Source organism: Hyposmocoma kahamanoa, unplaced genomic scaffold, assembly GCF_003589595.1.
Source record: "Hyposmocoma kahamanoa isolate Upper Pololo Valley unplaced genomic scaffold, ASM358959v1 78, whole genome shotgun sequence".
Taxonomy (NCBI): domain Eukaryota; kingdom Metazoa; phylum Arthropoda; class Insecta; order Lepidoptera; family Cosmopterigidae; genus Hyposmocoma; species Hyposmocoma kahamanoa.
Window position 1 is genome coordinate 17,122,465 of NW_020653945.1, and position 21,420 is coordinate 17,143,884.

General features: G+C 34.3%; 1 protein-coding gene across 2 annotated transcripts in view; it reads right to left on the reverse strand.

Moving 5' to 3' along the window:
- Positions 1-7,143, reverse strand: part of LOC113232904 (multidrug resistance-associated protein 4-like) — a 78,442-nt gene extending 71,299 nt beyond the window's left edge. For both annotated transcript variants that reach the window (XM_026467798.1, XM_026467797.1), the window contains exon 1: positions 6,698-7,143. In XM_026467798.1, coding sequence (XP_026323583.1) covers positions 6,698-6,921 — 224 coding nt within the window. In that variant the 5' untranslated portion in view covers positions 6,922-7,143. The remainder of the gene's footprint in view (positions 1-6,697) is intronic.
- Between the last annotated feature and the right edge of the window lie 14,277 nt (positions 7,144-21,420).

Below are 21,420 nucleotides of genomic sequence, written 5' to 3' on the forward strand. Positions count from 1 at the left end.
TTTTATGAATGAAATAATGTCTTTTTTATTAACGAATTAACGGTTTGCACTACGGGCAATGGATGAGCAGGTACTGGGTTCAATACATGCTAGGAGAATACGAAACGAAATTTTCTAATATGGTATTGTTCTGGGTGTTTCGTGTGAATTCCGTTGCTCTGGTATTCATCATACAGGGAATTAATTACCTGTAGGTCTAGCACGAAAGGGCGCGACTAGCGCGAGAGCGACGTAAAGTGCGAGATACTGCCATTCTCGCATAGAGTTCTCGCGCTTTATGTGGCTCTCGCACCAGTCGCGCCCTATCGTGCTGCTGTGGATGTCGGTACATTATTAATTTTTTTTTTTTTTTTTTTTAAATATCGTAATGAGGTGCTGGAACCTGTAGTCCAACCACATCGGTTGGAAATGGGTCAGGACTTTATAATATAATAATAATAATAATAATAATAATAAATAACGCACACACTCAACATAGCCCCGCACTAGGGAAACCCTGTGTCGCGGGTGCCATGGACACACACATAGACAACCACAAATTACACCCAAACTCACGAGAGATATAATTGTAGGCCATACAACTATTTCTCTCGGCCCGGGAATCGAACCTGGGACCTCTGCGTGGCAGTCCGGCATGGTAACCGTTCGGCCACGGAGGCAGTTATATTATTATATTAATTTCTAAATCTGTATTACTTAGAATAATTCATTAATTTCTAACTTCTCTCAAATTTCATAGATTACACTACCCTGTAACAGGGTTCATTTACTATCACGGTGATATTTTTAAGATCAATTTAACACAAGTCGTATACGCTGGGAATGGTAAATAAATAATTACGTAATTTTAAATATACGCGTTAATTATCATTGAGGAAAATCTGACCACAAAAGAGTAACCAGAGTCAAGGTTCTCTAATTTGCTGCTATTTTTTACTTAGCAATTCGTTAAATCGACTTACGTTGAATTATTTTTTTCTGTTTATAAAATCAGAATATATTTCCATGAAGTTCTTTACTAACTCACGTAACTACGCCCATTATTTTCTTTCCTTCAACCGTAGGTGTACTTGTAAGTATATCTAAAACCAGTCACATACTTTCTCTTTTGCATTAAATATGTAGATTAAAAAGACATAATCACAGACTCCTACTGGGTGTCACGACATCTCGGAAAGTTGTTTAAGGTATTCAGAGAACTAAGCTAAACTTATCTGCGAGCGGCCTCCATAATTATGGAATACTTTAAGTCTAGACGCAAGACGTGCGTGCGCAAGAGACAAATCTGTAATTTGAATTGCGCCCGCGCACGTCAAACCGCTGAGCTTTACTTAGCAACAGTTAGCGGTAGTCGCCGCTTAAAAATTTTAGCGAGATTACCAACATACTTTTTCTTACTACGCCGACGGTAATAACAAGTTTATGATACCTTTTGGCGCCAAGCCGTGCCGTCGCCGGAGAGAAAAAGTAACGCGCGGGTTAAATCTGGCGCCTGCGCTCGGGGAGAACACGCCTTCAGACTAGTTCTAGTTAATGAGCGAGCTATTTAAAGCTAATATACGTTACTATAAAGGTTTATAGTAGATATTATAAAAACTAGCGTCCAGGGGTAAATGCACCGAGAGCTCGGTTAATATGATGATAGAGTATAAATAGACATGGGACAAGGGATACGTTCCAGTTTTTTATGCCATTTAGTGGGAAGGAACGTGCATTGTTTAGTTTCATAATTTACAGGTCGCATTGAGAAAACCGTGTGCTGGGAACTAATGGCAGCTTGCGCGATTATCTGTGACCAATTGTCTAGTAGTAGATAGTTAAAATTTAGTATAGCCCGCACACAACCAATTGGTCTAGGTATATGACAGTTTCATTGTGTAGGGTTTCAATTGGCTATGTCAGTTTGAAAACTTTTGAATTTTTGTTTGGCACTGGTATTGTTTACAACTAGGAATGTTATTGCATATTTAAAATGTGTGTGTGTCGTGTTGTATAGCGACAATGTTACTAATGTTAGGTAATTTTCCGAAACATTTCAAACAGTGGAAATTTACCGAAAAGTTACTGAAAAGCGTCCTGTGAGGGGAAATACGTTACGATTGGTTTCAAGAAATGTCATAAACATCCCAAAACACAAAACGGCTGCTTTTCGCGGAGGTTTCAGGTATCGCGCCAGTAAGTGCTGGAACGATATTCCTCCTCCATTGCGTGACGTCACGCGTAAGCTACAATTTAAGCGTGAATATAAAAAACTTCTTTTGTCTAAACAGATATGTACTCGTATTATATAGTAACTCATAATTCTTTAATTCCCCTGAATCTGATACCTGTAAACCTAAAACTAAAAATCAAATAACCAAAAATTAATATTATTGTATTTGTATTTTATATGTATGTGTGGAAATGAGTTTTATTATTATATATTGCTTGCGCATCAGGCTTGACACTATGTTTTGCTCTTAACAATGTTTAACGTATTGACATATATATGTATTTTCTATTCTTTTTTTTTTTTTTTGTTTTTGTGTTATATATATTTGCGTGTGATCATCACTTTCATCATCACTTTGATGGCATGGCTTATTGAGGTGCGATCGCTCACCATAATATGGTACTGGCAGAAAACCAGCGCTGATAGACTCTTTTCACGGTCTACAGTAATTATGCTGAGCCAGGGCCATTTCAGTACAAACTGTTGCATTTTAGGTATGACCTAGATGTTTTATGTAAAAATGTTGTAATTTTTGTTCTATGTTGTTTTGTGGTGTACCTTGTGATGTAATTGTAAATGTTTTGTTTCTGCTTGTGTTTGTACTGAATAAACGCTTTATCTATCTATCTATCTATCTAAAAGTTGGAAAAAAAATATGATTCCAAGGCTCACATTCTGTCTTGTGAAGTTTTATCTTGTGTGAATTATAAAATAAAATTGTATAGCTAAAAGCAAGTTCGAGTAAAAAGAGATTTGAAATGATTGGACAATAGCGAAAAAAAAGAATAAGTAATTAAATTCTTTATTCAGGCATTACAAAAAATTAAACTTCTCTAGTGCCCATTAACATAAATGTTAATAACCTTTAGATAATATACAATAAATTATAAGATACAATAAAATAAAATATGACCTAAAATAAAATACCAATACCATAAATGGGTAATGGTCATTTACGATTCAAATCCCGGTGGACATACATCCAGTATTTAAAAATAGTAGGACGCTTTCGAAGGACTTCGACACAAACTGCTCTCAGGATTGCATTGTCAGATGCAAGCACCCTTTCCCAAAATGAGGCCACCCTCGTAACATTCGAATGTTTTAAGACTTCCTAGTGAAGCTGGTCCACAGCTAATACGTGTAGGTACATGCATTGGTAATAAGCCCTAAGGTCACCTTGACTTGCATAAAAAAAAATCTTTACAATGGCTCCATCCTTTTCGTTCAGTATCTTAAATTTTTACAGGTGCCAACTGCAAAATGTGGAACAATATAGGAAAAATATGCGGAAAAATATTTACTTTCTGAAAATATGAATTTTTCAAAATATAAATTTTTCCATGACCCCACATTGGATATTACGCAAATAATCCATTCAATGTCAAAAGCGATTTGTAACTAATAACTACGCAGTTAATGGTCGGTTAGTAAATTATGCTAAAAATACTGAGTAGTGTGCAAAAAAAAACGTAAATACATTAGGGCTTAACAAAACTGTGTGATAATACGTATCTTGAAACAAGAATCCATTTTATTTAAATTCTTATTCCGTTTTTTTTTAAATCGAACTCTGTGGTTGCAAAGCAAAATTCATAAAATGCCGGAGATAATTTCATAAAAAAAAATTGCTAAATTTTTTCAATGAATATACCATTAATTTATCTCAAAGTATTGTAACACCTGTAAAGTTTGCAATAACAATAAAATATTCGATCAAGAAGAAACTAAAGACACGTATCTAGGTACATACAGAATAGTCAGCGGACGTGCAATTTATTGCAATATTCAATGACAACAACTGCGCTGACCTTTTCATAATTAGAGACTTCGATATACTATATTTCGAAATATATTGTAACAGGGTATAAGGGCTTACCGTAAGATAATGCAGGGTGAAGGAAAAAGAAGTAAAAGAAGGCCAAAAATGGCATAGAGTAATCCAATAAAATAGAACGTCAAAGTGGAAGGGAGAAGGACACACCGACAAGAGAGTGGCTTTTAAATAGGATGATGAAGAACACAGGGTGGCAAATAAAAAAACCGTGTGTGTTTTGGCCCTAGCTTGATTTTTCTGCAATAATAATTATTCCGATTGGAATGTAATTTTATTTAATTAGGTGTCCTGAACGTCCAATCTTCGAAGTTTAGAGTTTATATATATATTTATGTTTTTATTTATCCTGTATATTCATGCGATAGAAAGAATTTTTGAATAAAGGACGTCTTTACTCACATAAAAAAATGGCGTCGGTTACTGTTGGAATTTTTAATAAACTTGAAAAATTATTTTCACTTTTAGTTAAATTAATGAGATTGACAAGAAAATTAAAGCTTAAGAAAAAAAAACTTTGTGGTATGTACTTTTTCCTTGGAAGTCTCTTTTTAATCGAGTTCAAAAAAAGGAGGAGGTTCTTAATTTGACTGTATTATTTTTTGTATGTTTGTTACGCTAATGCCGGTCGGCATTTTTGAACCGATTTTGTTGATTCTTTTTTGTTGGAGAGATAGGATAATTCGGTAGTGGTCCCATTTAAATTTGAAGAAAATATTCCACCTCTAAGAGTAGCAAACTAGGGGATAAGTCCGGTTTCGCGCACTTTCCGGTAACCGATTTCAATAAAACCTGGCAAATAGATGTAATTTTTTTAGTACTTTGTACTGAGATTATCTTAGATACGTTACAAAAATAACACGAAAAACTATCTCACTTTCGGGCAAATTAGCTACACACATGCGATGGTTATTTCTCTATGAGTACCAAGAATAATAATAAACCATAGCAAAGTTGATATTTGAATCATCGACACACGTGTTATCAGATGTACTTACATTATACATACTCTATTTTATACATATTGATTAAGACCGTAATTACAATGATTAAATTGTACCTGCATTTAGTAAGAAATTCCTTTAATAAAACATTCCAACGTTTATTGGTCAATTTTAAATATAATAACGCGCATAAAAAAGAATCTACATCAATCGTTTAACTAGGTACAATTATTGATATTTATGGTTGTGACGTTCATACATTTTAAGTAGATTACAAAGAACCAATATTATAGAGTCCAGCAGGATATCTTGGAATGTAAGTGATTCAGTTGGCAGAGAGCCAAAGTGCAAGTCAGTTACCGACATTTATTCATGGAAATTCTTCTACATTTTGGACGTTTACATATTTCAAAACGCTATTTCCCGACGTTTCGTTCCATGTTGCACTTGGCCGTGGATACTATCATAATAAATAGGTAGTTGTGCAAATGCCTATTAAATAGTTTCAACGCGTTTATCCCCCTATTGTAAAATCAGTGTAATAACCACGATCCCTCATAGAAAAAATAAAAATTATAAATTGGAAATGTAATTATCGGATCGAAATCGTGTGTGTATATTTGTGTTTTTAAGAAAAATTTTATTGAAAAATGATAGATTGTTTATATGGATTACTTAAATGTTGTCTAATGCTTCTTCAATTAGTAAATTAATGGTATTATGAAAAAATATTGTGTACATACAGTTCGTGTTATGATGAACCATATTCATTTAAAATGCGCCTAGAAACCTTTTTCCGTATTATATTTTATATGGTAAATAAATAAAAAAAATCAAATAAATTAAAGTTTTAGACCCTTTACAGGTTCCGTGATTACAGTCGACTGAGATGTTTAAGTCATCAAACAGTCAAGTCTAATGTTCTTGAAAACCACTTTTTTTTTCGTTTTGGTAAATAATAAAATATTACGAACATTTTTTTCTTTTATGTACTAAAACCTTACTATATAAAATAAAGATTTTTAAAACCACAAATAAACTCGTTCAAATTTACGAAAATATGCCCTTGATAACGTAAGTGCGCATGATTTGACCGAGTGCTTTTCAGTCAATATTTTAGATTTGCTTCTGAAAGTTTTCACAACAATGTAGAATGATGAATTGACCAAATGTAATGTGATTTAATTTTAATAAAAAATATTATCGACTTGAATCGGCATCTGTAAATGATTATTTTCTTTCTGTTCCTTGTATTGTATAATATTCTAAATGAAATTCAACAAAATAATGTTTTACTAAATTATTTATGCAAACGTTCAATATAAATTGCTAGGTACCTATACATTTATGCACCTGTTGTGATTCATGAGTCAGTAGGTTTATGCATAGAAACGCACGTTTATAGAATTCTATTAAATAACGTCGATGATTTTTTCATATTAAATCATGAGATATGTCGAGCTGGACAGGAACCGCCACTATAAACGTTAAAAACCATCCTTTTCGGCAGTTTAGGCCTCTATGAAATTTAAAACACATCTCGTGGAAAAAATACAGAAATATATGATATTTTCGTGAATCATCAAGGTGAATCGAATAAGGCCATAATATACTTATTACATTATTTTTATACGTTGGAATGCTGTATGAGACACGTTCTTCCGTGTGCGACAACACTTGATTTAAAGTTTAGAGAAGTGTACTTACTTTTCGAGTCTGTTCCCAAGCTTGTCTGAGAGATGGTTATCTTTCGGCTTGGTAAGGTCGGAGTCGTACAGGTCGCGCTTGTATCCTCGCCAGAAGGTGGGTAACATCCAGACGAACCATATTTTAGATAGTGGATTTGCTCTCTTGTAGTTGTTGGTTTTCTTTTCGCGATTTTGTGGTGGTATCTTCTCGGGTTTGCTGGGGTCCTTATTTCCACTGACCATTTTTGTTGAATTTAATTAATGACAGAAAACAGGATAAAATAGAAAAAAAAATATTGGTCCACAGTCCTTTCGTGTCACGAAAACTTATTGCAATTTGCAAAACATTTTTAAATTGAGAAGGTGTGTTGATTTTCGCGGATTATGGCGCTGCCGCCGAGATGCGCGTACGCTGGGCGATATGCCGACAGTTGACGCGGAGTGCTAACACTCGTGCTAACTGGCGGCGCGCACCCCACATACAGTTTTATAACGTAGTGAATCTGCGGTAAGCCCGTATCGGCGCCTGCGCTGCCACTACGACCTCCCTATGACAACTCTTTAATCCTCTCGAGCTACTCTCGAGCTTTTCATCCGAATACCAAAAGTTAATACTACGTATTTTAGAGTATTTCCGACCTTTGGAGAAAACATGACTTACTTGGCTGTTGTTCAACTTTCATTTTAATTTTTTTGACGGTCGTTTTTTCTTCGGTTATATGAAATTTATATGTTTGACTATGCAAACTTAATACACACTTAACGTCAAGAGCGGAATATATATATAAAAATAACTAAATTGGCTTTTTCAAATGATAATTAAAAATCAGAGCAAGAAATCACATAAATTCGCAAACTGGAAACATGGGCATTCCAAGAAATTAAGTAGTCAAATTAATAAGCAAAATACCTTTTTCGTCTTATTTAAATACCAGCAATAATTCAATAAAATTGCGTAAGAAATCATAAGCATGGAAATAGGGCAAAGTACGTTTCATGCACGTTTTAGTGTGCCCTTCCTGTGTAGCCAGTCTTCTCCGATAAAAAAAAATATTATTCTTACCGGTATTCGTACCGGTCCACGGCTTTGCAATTTAAATTTTCTGTTATGTAACTAATAAATAATTATATAAAACGTTCGCCTACGAATAGCCATAGACCGTCCATCGAAAATAAAAAAAACAAATTTTGCATGGAGATAGCAAAGCAACCAATAATTTTGTATTACAGATATCATGCGCCCTCGTATCGCATAAATTAGTAGTTTGAAGAGTTATTACTAAGAAAATGCACCAAAGCGAAATCATAGCCATTATTGTTCTTTGTGTTTACGTACTCTTTCAATACAGGTACTTATTATTATATATAATATAATAATAATCTTTATATAAGCCATTTTAATGTTCAATTTGTTTTTTTTTAAAACAATAACGATGTTAATATTATTATAAACCTAAGAACTTCTTATTAGGTTTTCGTGATTGATGCACGTAGGAAATGAAACTGAAACAATTTTTTCGCAAATTTGTTAAATTTAAAATTAACTTAAAATATAAGTAAATTTGTTTTTTAAATCCATCGACTATATAACCAGAAATAGAGATGAAATGTTATTTAATTTGCTGGAAAACTATACTGCATTCTGCCATATCATTACGGTGACAACTGCGCTCCAAATGGCCAGCCCAAATTCGAAACAAATAACTGGTGTCTTCAATTGTTTCACTTCAAATCGACCAGTTTAACTCGAGCTTGTAGTCTGAAACTACAGACTCCTATCATCTTCATCTCTCACATCATACGTTTTCTAGGAAACGTCTTTGCTTTTCCTGATTCCTGAAAGAGTTCTAACTAATGTTAGTGTCTAAATTACTTAAATTTGCAATTGTAAGCTATTTCTCGCATTATGACAGTTTACTCACTTTTCATGTCTGATCTCCCGACCTTATACCTTACCTTATTAGACCTTATACCAATAGAAGTAGTAGAAGCGTTTCCGCTCCTGGCTGCTCACATTTTGGCTCCTCATTTCAAATTCAAAATTGGGTATTCGAATTTCGATGCTCTCTCTCGCTCTACCAAACGCTCATCATTCTTGTACCGACCTTGGAGGCACCTGATCTTCACCAGATCTAGTAAGAATACGAAGTCTCACCTTTTCGATGCCCTACACCTGGCCTTACACCTACCGCGCTTACGCGCCTGCCTGATGACCAGTTCCTCGATTACCTCACGTTAAACCTGGTCTTCACGTTTACGCTTCTGCTACCTGGATTGTGTGCTTCACCTTCACCAGGCGAGTTTGGAGTAGGAGAAACTCAAGTCGATGCTCAAGATATAATCCTCTGCTGTACTATCACCGCCGTCTCGTCATTATTCCTCGTTGCCCTCTGGTTCCGCTCTACAGCCGCTATCCAGCTTACAACCTCGCTGCTCTTCGGTTCTGCACCTCTGTCCTCAGCCACCAAGAGTCGAGAGCAGAGGCTTCCAACACCGTGTCTCCACCTTCTCGTATCTTCACCTTCACTCTACACTTACATTGCTCACTCTACCACGTCCTAATACTCTCAGTTTCTTTTCACCTCGACCCTCTAGCTCACCACCGCCTTGCTATAATGGACGAAATTTGAAAACATACATAATTTAATATTTCATTGCATTGCCGATGAACTGTGATTCCATTTGTTTTGTAATTAGAGGTTTTGCTGTTTTTTCTACACCACCGAATGGAACAACCCTCATAGTTACAGGTGTTATCTTAATAACAATAAATACATAATATTTTTGGAATATACAGAGACGTACACACAGGTCAGTCGTTGGCGCTGTACTATTTTAGCTTTCTAATTTGTGATTTCACTGCAACCGACAGTTGATATTTAAAAGCCATGTCAGTACCATTTGACTAATGAGTTGCCAGGGATGGATGGCCCTTATTTCGTCTCTATTTCTGGTTATTATACTCGATGTTTTAAACAAATCAACGTTGCGGGTCCTTTACAGGTCCCATAGTCACGGCTGACTCTGCCTGCCACTCAGTCAACCTTTAGTAGCAGTAAAGCTAAGTGACAAATGATCAAACTACCGTTTTAAATTGCAAAAAATAGAGCACAAAACTCTCTTTTAAAAACAGTAAAATTAGTTGGCGTTTTCGACTTATCCAAATTTACCCCAACGATACATAGCTGAAACGTTAGTAAACAATTTTAATATTCTAAAACTGGGTTATGGTTTTATATGATATCTCAAAAAAATATTTTGCCACTTAGCCGCTTAGTAATGTGAGCATTATTGCGTTTCGGTTTTGAAGGATAAGGGTGCTGGTGAAGATACAGATACGTGGGTTTTTGCAAATTATATCTTAGGGTGCCCCTAAGATCTTTGCGATTGCTGCAACTGTTGTGGATAGGCGTGTTGGTTACCACAACTTGTTCGTTCCATCATTTAGTATTCATATATAGAAAAAAAAAACCGCGAAAATCTAAGAACTCGATAATTGTTATTATAATTATTTTATTGAAATCACTGGCTAGATGTTGCCCAAAACCCGTGATCTTTGTTATGCTCCACAATAAACTGTACCCGAGTTGAGGTATCCCTTCTAAATTCCCATAGTTCGTCTCGACGTTCCGCATAGCAGTAAATGCTCTTAAGTGTAAAAAAACTTTATCTGCACATCTTTTTCAAATAACGGATCTTCAAGTTGAACGATTTCGCCCTCGATTATTAAACCAGCTGATTTAACCAAGTAGGTAGTAGTACATTGAGCGTAGTATTTAATGCTCTGTAATTGCCAACTTTGATATTGGTAGTCATATTTAAACACAAAACATGAATAAGATTCAATTACACCACAAACCACACGAAACTCGTATCATGGGAAAGAAATTTGTAAAACACAACAAGAAGACCTTGAATGTCTTTCGCAATTGCAAAAGCAAACCCCTATCTACTATGGCCGGTAGGACCTTCGATCGACACATCCAACGTCAAGGTCCCACCGATCAGGTCACTAAAAACCATCAACGGTGGATGTACTTGTTCATTACGAAAACAACTACGCCATAAGCAACAACTTGTAGATATGTACAGGTCGATAATATTTTTTGTCATCTTACTTGCGTAACATACGCATGTATATGTATTTACATACGAAAGCGTGGAACGCGATTTTGATGAGATATTGTGGGCGACTATACAAAACTTTCATTATGGAATGAATCACTCTGTTCGACAAGTTTTTCCTGCCATTAGAAGAATAATTTAATGAATTTAAGTCGTAGAAATAGAAACTTGCCGAGCTCCGATTACACCTTACAGAGCAACTTGTTATAAACACGAGATAGCTATGTACAAATAACTCCCGTCTGTGCCATAGCATATCCACAAAAAATCATATTCCATTGACAAAGCTTACATGTAAATAACTAAATCCGAAATACTTAAATATATGATTTGATTTTGGCAGAGTGTAATAGGCTGGTGATTTTAATTAAACCATCAAAGATTTTACAGGGAAAAAAGGTTGAGATGACCGAATATTACCCTTTAGGCATTTCTAATAGGAATTTAGTATAAAATAATAGCGGATCGAACTATTAGTTTGCGCCGTTCCTTCGGTATGAAGAATGTGATTTCATATAATATCTATGAGAACAACGAATGATGGCAATACGGATACATGATCAATAACAGTGTCGAAATTTACAGTACCTACCACTGTAAACAATGAAAGACGTTAAAAAAATACAACTATTGCTATTCTAAACCAGAAAATTAAACTCTGAAGAAAATAATCACAATTTTTTATAAAAAACAACCGATCTTAAAAGTTTGTGAAGTTACATCTGTTTCCCAAGTTTTATTGAAATCCAATAAACTGGATTCATTCCCTAATTTGCCACGCTTAGAGGTGGAATATTTTCTTCAAATTTGAATGGGACCACTATTGAGGTACCCCCATTCCCAAACAAAAAAAGAATCGTCGAAATTGGTTCACAAATGTCGAAGTAACTGCGCGTAACACACACACAAAAAAATAGATGGCGATAATTAATATTTTCTGTGGTAAAAACTAGAGTTTCCGAACCCTAAAAATGTAATCATGATACGTTGTTGTAGGAACCGTGTCAACCGTTCATTTCGTTGGTATGTGCTCAGGCATTGTGCGTGCAGTGGGGTCATCAGATCTCGGTGACGACGATGCGTCCACACAATACGCCTATTGACAGCTTCATTGACAGCCGCGTGACCGAATCTCGGGCCACATCCTGACTATATATTGTACCTTAAGTTCCTTATAGAGCGATCAATTTATCAGTATACGACGGAAAGGGTTGTCACTACAAATTGTAACACACTTATATTTGTTTTCGCAAACGTTTGGACGTGTATTTGTTGTTCAATCAAGATGTAGATTTTGAATTTATTAGAATGTTTGCTCGCGTATTTGATAGCATGCAATAAACGTTTTGCCTTACGCGAAATACCTACATAATATCGTACCTTTGGTATCTATTATAAAGCTAAATAAATGTGATGTGAAATGCGATGTCAAAAGTTATTTTTATCATAGTGTGAAAATCATAAAAATATGCGAACCATTTGAAACAAAGTATGTATAGGTGTGTGATATTTTATAACTTAGAAGTTGAAAGAAGAAGAAAATTTAGAAGTAGTCGACTAGTGGTAAGAGACGCTCCTGTCCATAGCAATCGGAATTTTAAATCACGAAGATCGGAGGGGCACTGCCACTGCGCCCGTCATCATGAGATATAAGTTGACAAGTCCCATGTGCCTGTAATTTCACTAGCAGCTTTACCCTTCAAAATCGGAAAGCAGTAAGGGTGCGTTCCCATTATGTCGTGACGACAGATAGTCGTGCAGTTTAAAGTGTCGTGACTTGTATATTTAAATTAAATTGTTTACTTAAAGTACAACAAGATTAGCTGTGGTTCACGTTACGACGACAGACTGTCGTGACAATGGGAAGAGCAAGAACGACAGTCGTCGGATGATAAATAAAACGTCACTATTAAAACTTGTGACGACAGATAATCGCAGCTTCAAACGATTATGTCGTGCAAATGACAAGGCGGCTGCCGTGAACCGTACCCCGAACAACTAGACACGATAGTCGTTCAACGATAAAATAAACGTCACGACAGATAGTCGTAACATGGGAACAGGCTAGACGCAACAGTCATCCAACGATTATATAAAATGTTACGACATGATGGAAGCGAGTTTAATGCTCACATTACTGCTTGGCAGCAGAAATAAGTTAGGTGGCAGTACTTTCCTGGACGAATTCACTAGGAGCTCTTCGGCTACTAAAAAGCTCTTCCTGAAAACCTGTCATTTTGAAAATGTGGCTGTATCACACCAAGGATGCTATACATTTAAAACTGAACAAAACAAATTTTAAGTGTGGATATAGTGTATGACGTATTGTTTCAATCGTCACAGAGTAGAGGATATAAAATTTACTATGTAGTATAACTCCGATTGTCTCCCGTCATTTAGGTAAAAAGAAATAACTAAGTAGCATTCGTAAGCAATTTAGATGGCATGTGTAATGCGTTGTTATTGCGTGTGCAACTAGTCATCATTCCACCGACAATGCGTCCGCTTGGCGGTCGAGTGACAATTGCGGACGCACTCTGCGGTTCACACAGACTGATTTTGATTTGAAGCTAATGAATAAAAACAATAAAATTGTTTGTTACCGCTGTTATAGATTATCAGCTCACTGGACATAAGGGAACTATAATAGTCACTTTGAGACATCTCCAATTTAGGGTTAGTGGTCCTCAGGCAGGGCTGGGCAAAATACATGCTACGTCTTAATTGAAATACTAATTATAAAATACTTCCTTATATGTATTTGAAATACGAAATACCAAATACTTTCTTGAGGTGTATTTGAAATACAAAATACAAAACACTTTCATGGGGTGTACTTAAAATACAAAATACAAATACAAATTACAAAATACTTTATTAATATACCTATCGCGACATGTGGAAACCGATAATTTCCTTCAAATTTTTTTCCTCCCACAATACATATCTTTACAAAGAAGTTTTATTTATTACAAAAAAACTGTTAAATCAATCAATACAACCATACTACAGAGCACGTAGTAGGTACGTACAATTATTATTAATATTCCCATACAAGACGAATACTTTATATGTGTGTAAATGCCGTTCATAACACGTTCACAACACAAATTAGAAAGATGGTTCACTAAAATCATAAATTCACAATGCCGTTATAACCCTTATGCTATTCTTTTTTTCTGTTTTGGCTTCTGTTCCACTAAGGACAATTCTGCTAGTGTCCAGGTTGAAAAACTACTCTAAACTTCTCTAACCTTAGAGGTTATAACCCTTTATTAGAGGATGGAAAAAAATAATGGAAAGGAGTTGCCCTATCTACGGAATAAACATACCTACCTAAACCAAAATTGTACCACACAAATGTCGAATTTAGTGTTGTACCATAATCATAGATAAGTGAATATAGACATGCAAATGTATGGCTTGAATGTTGAAACTGATTTTTCTGTTTGTCATAATTACATTCTTGCTTTGATTACAGTAAACTGTAGAAATTATTTGTATAGTTTACTGTAATCAAAGCAAGATAATAGAAGTATATCATAAAGTATATATATATATATATACATACATACAATGTGTGTGTATATATAATGTGTTATGAGATTTTAAAGTCATTATTTTGTATTTATAAATGTTCACATATTACAAAAAATTAATTTGTACAGAGAAAATGTAATTTGAGAGTATATTAAAAAAAAGAAAAAATTGTAATCTGAATCTGGAGATTCCAATTCAGAGAATCCAAGATTGATATCAGAAAGAAATTTTTAAAAGGTTTTCAAATAATATAAGCTGTTTTGTATTTATGCATTAGTATAGAATTAATATCATTGATTTTGATTTAGGTGAATCTTTAACACTTCCTTTTAATTTTTGAAATAAATAAAATTACTTATATAATTAATAGTAAAGTAATATTATCGATAATCATAAAATCACACATAATATTTATAATACGTTATTTGCTTAAAACATGGTATAACAGAAAATGTAACAAGAGACAGTGCCAGTACTAACATGTTTCGCATATTAAACAACCATATATTAAACTACGACGATAACAAGAAATGTCACTCATGTCATGTCACAATGTTACAAATTAAATTTGCCAAGAATGATTAAAATCACGATGAAATTTTACATCTTATTTCCTGTCAAATAATTTATTTACCTATGTCATAAAAATATTTTCATCGAAACACTTACTTAACTTCGTTTTAAACAAACATGAGTCTAATAATTTAATCTCGAGCTGTTCACATGTTGGCCGCTGTCAATTTTGGTTTAAGGAATTGAGAGTGCCTAGTAATGAGTCTTTTTAATCAAAATTAAATATAAAGTTATTTACCTATAAATGTAACGATGGAATTGCATTATCATGTAATATATTACATGCATGTAACTATAGTTACATTCAAAGTTCTATTAAAATTTGCCTCTTCAAAATAAAGCGAACAAACGATAATGGTATTTGATCCTATGTTTATATTCGGCAGTCCTATAATTTCCAACTATTCTCACTTTCTTTTTTGATTTGTAGGAACCTTCAAAAAAAATAACAATAATGAAATAATAAAAACCTCGTAGTCAATTGTTTTAATAACAGAATATCGATAATATGTATGCCTACAAGAACAACACTATCTCAAAATAATCGTTATCAACAATCATTAAAATATATTATGAAACAGGCAAGCTGTAGTAACCAAAGCCAAATTCGGCAAGATTTATGAATAAATTACTTAAATGAGTCTAATTACATGGAGATATTTGGGTTATTGTATGATTTATAGACAGAAAAATAACACATGCCGGTGTAATGTAACGTTCGGTTGATTTCCGCTTTTTCTGCTGCCGCACCCCTTAATGCTGCTGCGACGCATTCTTATCAATACTTAATTGTTCTCACTGTCAATATTTTTGTCCATTTCGTTACAATTCTTGCAAATAATTCACTAAAACATTTGGCCAAACATTTGACACGTTGGTTTTGACATTTGACACGTCACTATTGTTTTCAACACTTAGAGGGTGGAAAAAAAATAGTTTCCATAGTCAAGGTTCCATATTTTTTCCATCCTCTAAGGTTCCATATCATATAAATTTATGCAAGTCACATAATAGGCTGTATACTGTACATTGAAAAAAAAAAAGTATTTTGTTGAAATGTATTTTACAACGAAAGTATTTGAAATACAAATTACAAAATACATTACGGTCAGGTATTTGAAATACCAATTACAAAATATATTTTTAGGCAGTAATTGAAATACAAATACAAAATACGTATTGTATTTTAAATACGTATTTCAATTACAAGTAATTCAAATACTGCCCAGCCCTGCCCTCAGGATTGGTGTAGTCCTCTGCTATTGTAAACAATGTTTTATTTTATTTTTATTTATTTAAAATTTTTTGCACATAAAATAGTACACACGGAGGACTATAATGCCGTTGGGCATTCTCTACCAGCCAACCGAAGACTTCAGAATAATACGCGGTGCATAATATGACAAGCGAAGATAAAAAACATCTAGGATCAAAGTTTATTCATAATTATGGCATATAATTTATACAAGTTATAGATTTTAAGCTGATTTAGCTTAAGCGATTTCTTTTCTGAAATTGTTGTAAGTATTCAGATTTAGCGGTGTTGTTAATTTTCTGTGCACAATAGTTTCTTCTGCATTGTGTGTATTATATAATTTACACATAAGATTTATCATCGATTTCTTCGTAGAATCTTTTCACTAAATGACATCGTGGAGTTTTGTTTATATGTATAGTTGTCTATTTTATTCAAATCATTGACGTGTATTTTATAGGCAAACACGTCGCAGTATGGCAAGGCTATCGTACATGAATTATTTTATATTAGTACAGTCACTTCCAAAACTTGTCAATAAAACTTCCGAAACGTGAAAGTAAAATACGAGTATTGATATAAAAAAAAATTTACTGCACAACAAATTCGAGAAGGGACTAATATTTGTAGGTACTTACTTTAAAAAGAAGTTAAAAAATTAAACCTCCACAAAGAAACCATGAAGACTCATTTACGATTAGACTTTTTTATTCTTCTTCTTTGGCCTTTAGTCACCCAACGCTTAGTGTAGGCCCTCTCCTATGCACGCCATTTTCATCGGTCTTGGACCATTTGCATCCAGGTATTTTTGGTCACCTTGACTGTATCGTCCGTCCATCTAGCCTTCAGGCGGCCGACGTTTCTGGTACCAGTCCTCGATCTCCAACACTCTTCTGCTCCACTGGTCATCGGTTTTGCGGCTTATGTGACCCGCCCATCGCCTGTTTCTTTACGCCCCACGTCAGATAGCTTAGTGCGACTTCGGATTTCTGTGTCTTTCATTCTGTAGCTCGGATTGATATGACATGGTGCATTCCACCTTTCTTTGGGCTACCTGCAACTTTTGGATGGACTGCTGTGTGAAGGTGCAAGTTTTCGTACCGTATAACATCGCAAGTATTATATATATTTACATAAAAGCAGTTCCGAACACTGAATTAATTAGGACTAAGTTAAAATAAATAAACATTTTTATTTATATCATTGCCGGCTGAATACGCTGCCCTTTAAGAGACAGGTGCATCTTGTTACACCTGAAAAATTTTTTGAGTACTTTTTCCTTTTTGTTTTGGACTTAAGAGTAGAAGATATAATAGAAGTACCGACCGACCGTAACCGATTTCAATTAAATTTGGCACAGATTTATTTCCAATGAAAATAAAATGCTATGGTAGATGATGACAGACAGAAGCGATGAACTCCTCAACAGTGTACAAAAGCTACCTTGTGTTTGGCCTCATATTATTGCATATGCGATTCAGTTATCGATATGTAACGAACACAGCGAAAACGGATGAGCAAACTTTTGTGATAGGTAGTTTTTCTTTATAAAAAAGTAATGTTTACTTAAATATTGTGTTATATATTATATCCTTTTCTTTTGATCTGGATTAAGTAAATTGTTTTAGCGCAATACCTACACACTACTGTACTTCTGCGGCGCTCATTAAGTACACACACGAGTAAGTTCGAATACTCGAGTGCCGGTGTCAGCGACGCATTCAACCACACTGGAAAAAAACCAAGGCCTAGTAAACGGCCAACTTATCAATTCAGGTGGCAGAATTGGGGAGTAACCTTTAATAATTTAAGTTAAACTGCAGGCACTGTGTATCTGTGCACCAGATTTGATATGAGAGCTCCTGTTGACCGCATAAATAAATTTGTCAGTACGTCCATTCTCAAATAACGGATCTCCACGTTGATTGATTTCGCCCTCGATTGTTGAGCCGATCGGTTGTCCACCGACAGCCTTGCACCACATTGCGAATGATAGCTGCAAATTTTTGAGCGTGACTTTTTATTAGCAAAAACATATGTTGAGACTTTCATGAGATTAGGAATTTAATATCAGAATAAGTCAATTCAATTAAATTCAGACCAATCAGCGCAAAAGTGATGTAATTCACATTGAGTTTTTTTTCTACAATATTACTCTGAATTATACTAAAATACGTGATTATTTTATAATTGGATGTTAATTCTGCCCCATCAAACACGATTTTATCCGACTGGGTGAGGGCCTGGAGATCTGTCATACAGGTTAATTTCCAGTATGGACTCCAGCCTTTTACAACGGTATTTTTAATACTTAAACATTTGATACAATATACTTCATAAAATTTTATATATAATAATTTTTGTCGCTTAGAGTAATAATGTAGTTAAATAATTAAATGTGGGTTTTGAACAGTTTTGCGCTGATAGCCTCAATTTGCAGCTAATTAAACTGGCATTAAACCTCTTAGATAAATTTAAAAAAATTGAATCGTTTGTCTATTGTTTAAGAGTGCCACGGTAAATTTTCGGTGCTTGTGATTCTGATAGGATCCTATCTAACCAAAGAATGGGACGACCTTGGTATTTCTCATTAGCCTGTTGACAACCTCCTCTATTTTAAGTCGGCTTAATTCGGGTTTGTCATTAATATAATAAAACAAAATGACTGTCAAACGTAAAGCTACATATCAACAAAGGTATTAGTGGTAGTGTAGTGTATAAATAGTAATTATGGTACGGTAAATACTTTCAGCTGCCTATATTGACAATAGGTTTTAATAGACAATAAAGTTTATTGTACCTTTTTCTTAGACTATGGAAACCAAAGGATGCTGCATTGATGATGCATTTAGACGTTGAATACATAAAAATGAAAAAGAAAGAAAGAATGGTTGGAAATTATAAGACTGCCGAACATAAACATTGGATCAAATACCATCTTCGTTTGTTCGCTCCATTTTGAAGAGTCAAATTTTAATAGAACTTTGAATGTAACTAGATTACATGATAATGCAATTCCATCGTTACATTTATTGGTAATAACTTTATTTAATTTTGATTTAAATTTCTCATTACTTGCCTAGTAATAAAAGCCTAGAATTAATCATACTTTGATTACAGTAAACTATAGAAATGAGCAAACATAAAAAACAGTTTCAACATTCAAGCCATACATTTGCATGTCGATATTGACTTATCTATGATTATGGTACAACACTAAGTTCGCCATATGTGTGGTACAACTTTGGTTTAGGTAAAAAAAAAAAAAAAAAAAAGGTACCTTTATTCCGTAGGTAGGGTAGCTCCTTTCGTTTATTTTTTTCCATCTTCTAATTTTTATTATTATAGTTTTTATTGCTGTATGCTAGTAACATCGAGTATGTGCCAAATAATAAGTACAACATCTGCGTTGCCCAGACTTAGATTATTCGTGTACGACGTACAACGTAAACAATAAAAGTATAATGTTTGTTTTAAATCCACCATCTGTCAAAACAGTTCAATACAAAGGACTTACTGTAGCAATTAAGCCCGGTACTAATCCGGACTCTAGAATGGATTACATTTTTTTTACTAGAATACTGTAATTATAGGTAAATAAAGTTAATAAAGTTATTTATTGTTGCGTACTTTGTGTTCAACCTGCTAGCAGATGTGCAAATATTATTCTAATTTCATGTTTGATCTTCACAGTCAATTGAACTACATATTAATGTACAATCAGTATTTTTAAATTTTAAGTATACTTTATTACTATAGAAATAATGTGTCAAAAGCCAATTTGTCAATTATAATTTAATTGTATTTGTAAGAATTAAATTTCATTTGGTAATTTATTGAAATTAATTATACATAATTTTAATACCAGACATAAATAAAGCTTGTGTTATGGAAGTTAAAACTTCAGAGGGTTCATGGTTTTTTTGTGGGGCAAGGTATTGTACTATAATAACATTGCAAAAGCTGTATTAGACCCTTCCCTTGACGTGATGATTTCAAGTGTAAGTTGCTTACCTACGAGTGAGAGATAATTTTGATTTTGATTGGTTTCATTTCGTAATTTTTAGAATTTTCAAATCGTGTTTTCTCAGTTCCACAGTTTTGAGTTACGAGTGTTTGATTTCATGTGCGACATGTTGAAGCAGTTCTGAAACTCAGATTGTTCGACTGATTGACTGACGATGATTCAACTTTTAAATTAAATAAATATTTAACCAATTTATGAAACCAGTTGCACTCCTCTAGTAACTCTGGTGAATGATTGAATAAACACAATAAAAAAAGAATCAAGAATCCATATTTTTCTCGTATTGTGTTATCAGAAACAAAGTTAATGGCACATTTTTCTTGTTCCACGTTTGATAAAATATGTTGTGGCCTTAAATATAGATATTCCTTCCTATAAAAATAAGTTTTATTGTTGTCGAGACTCTCTTCTGGAAATTTCGTACAACCCTGAAAACAAAAAGTAGAAGCCAAGCGATATTATCTATTACGAAGTATATTACATGTATTTAATTAAAAATTATTATCATTCGTCAACATAATTATTTGCGATTCCTTTACGTTATCTTTATTATGTGTTCTAGTATTGTCACAATGATGAGTTCAATTTTTATTTGTATGCTGTGGATGATAATCACTTATTATAGGTTGTTTGAATTTTCTCATAATGAACAACGCCATTTACCGAAATGATAAGGTTTTTCTACTTTTATTATGATTATTATAAAAGTGGAAAAACATTAAATTGTTTATAATAACGATGATTCACTTATAAGTCTTGATTATTTATTATCCGAAAGCCCATCACACATCACTAGTAAGTATCTACGTACCGTCAACATATTTATTAATTTCATAATAAACTTTCCTACTTTCTACTCTACTTTCAAATGATGGAAAAGTATGTACACTGAATGTCAAAACAGATACTGGTCAAGTAATCATAAACAGGACCTGACTAAACGTACGAGGTGACTAGACCGCGGACTGCTTTTTTCTGCGGCGCCTGGTGTCCGGTGGGCACGGCGCCGCTGCTCTTGTTGACACGGAGCTTGGGCTAAAAATAGACTCAGGCTAATGCTGGCTATACTTGGAAGGCTCGGGACCGTTAGCGGTGGGAACCGGCCAGTGGCGCCAGCGTAGCGGCAGCCGCCGCCTGAGACGGGGTGTATCGACCCCTCCCTTTTTTATCTTCTGACCATTGGGTTTGTAATGTTGCACGCATGCCAGCTATATCGTTATTC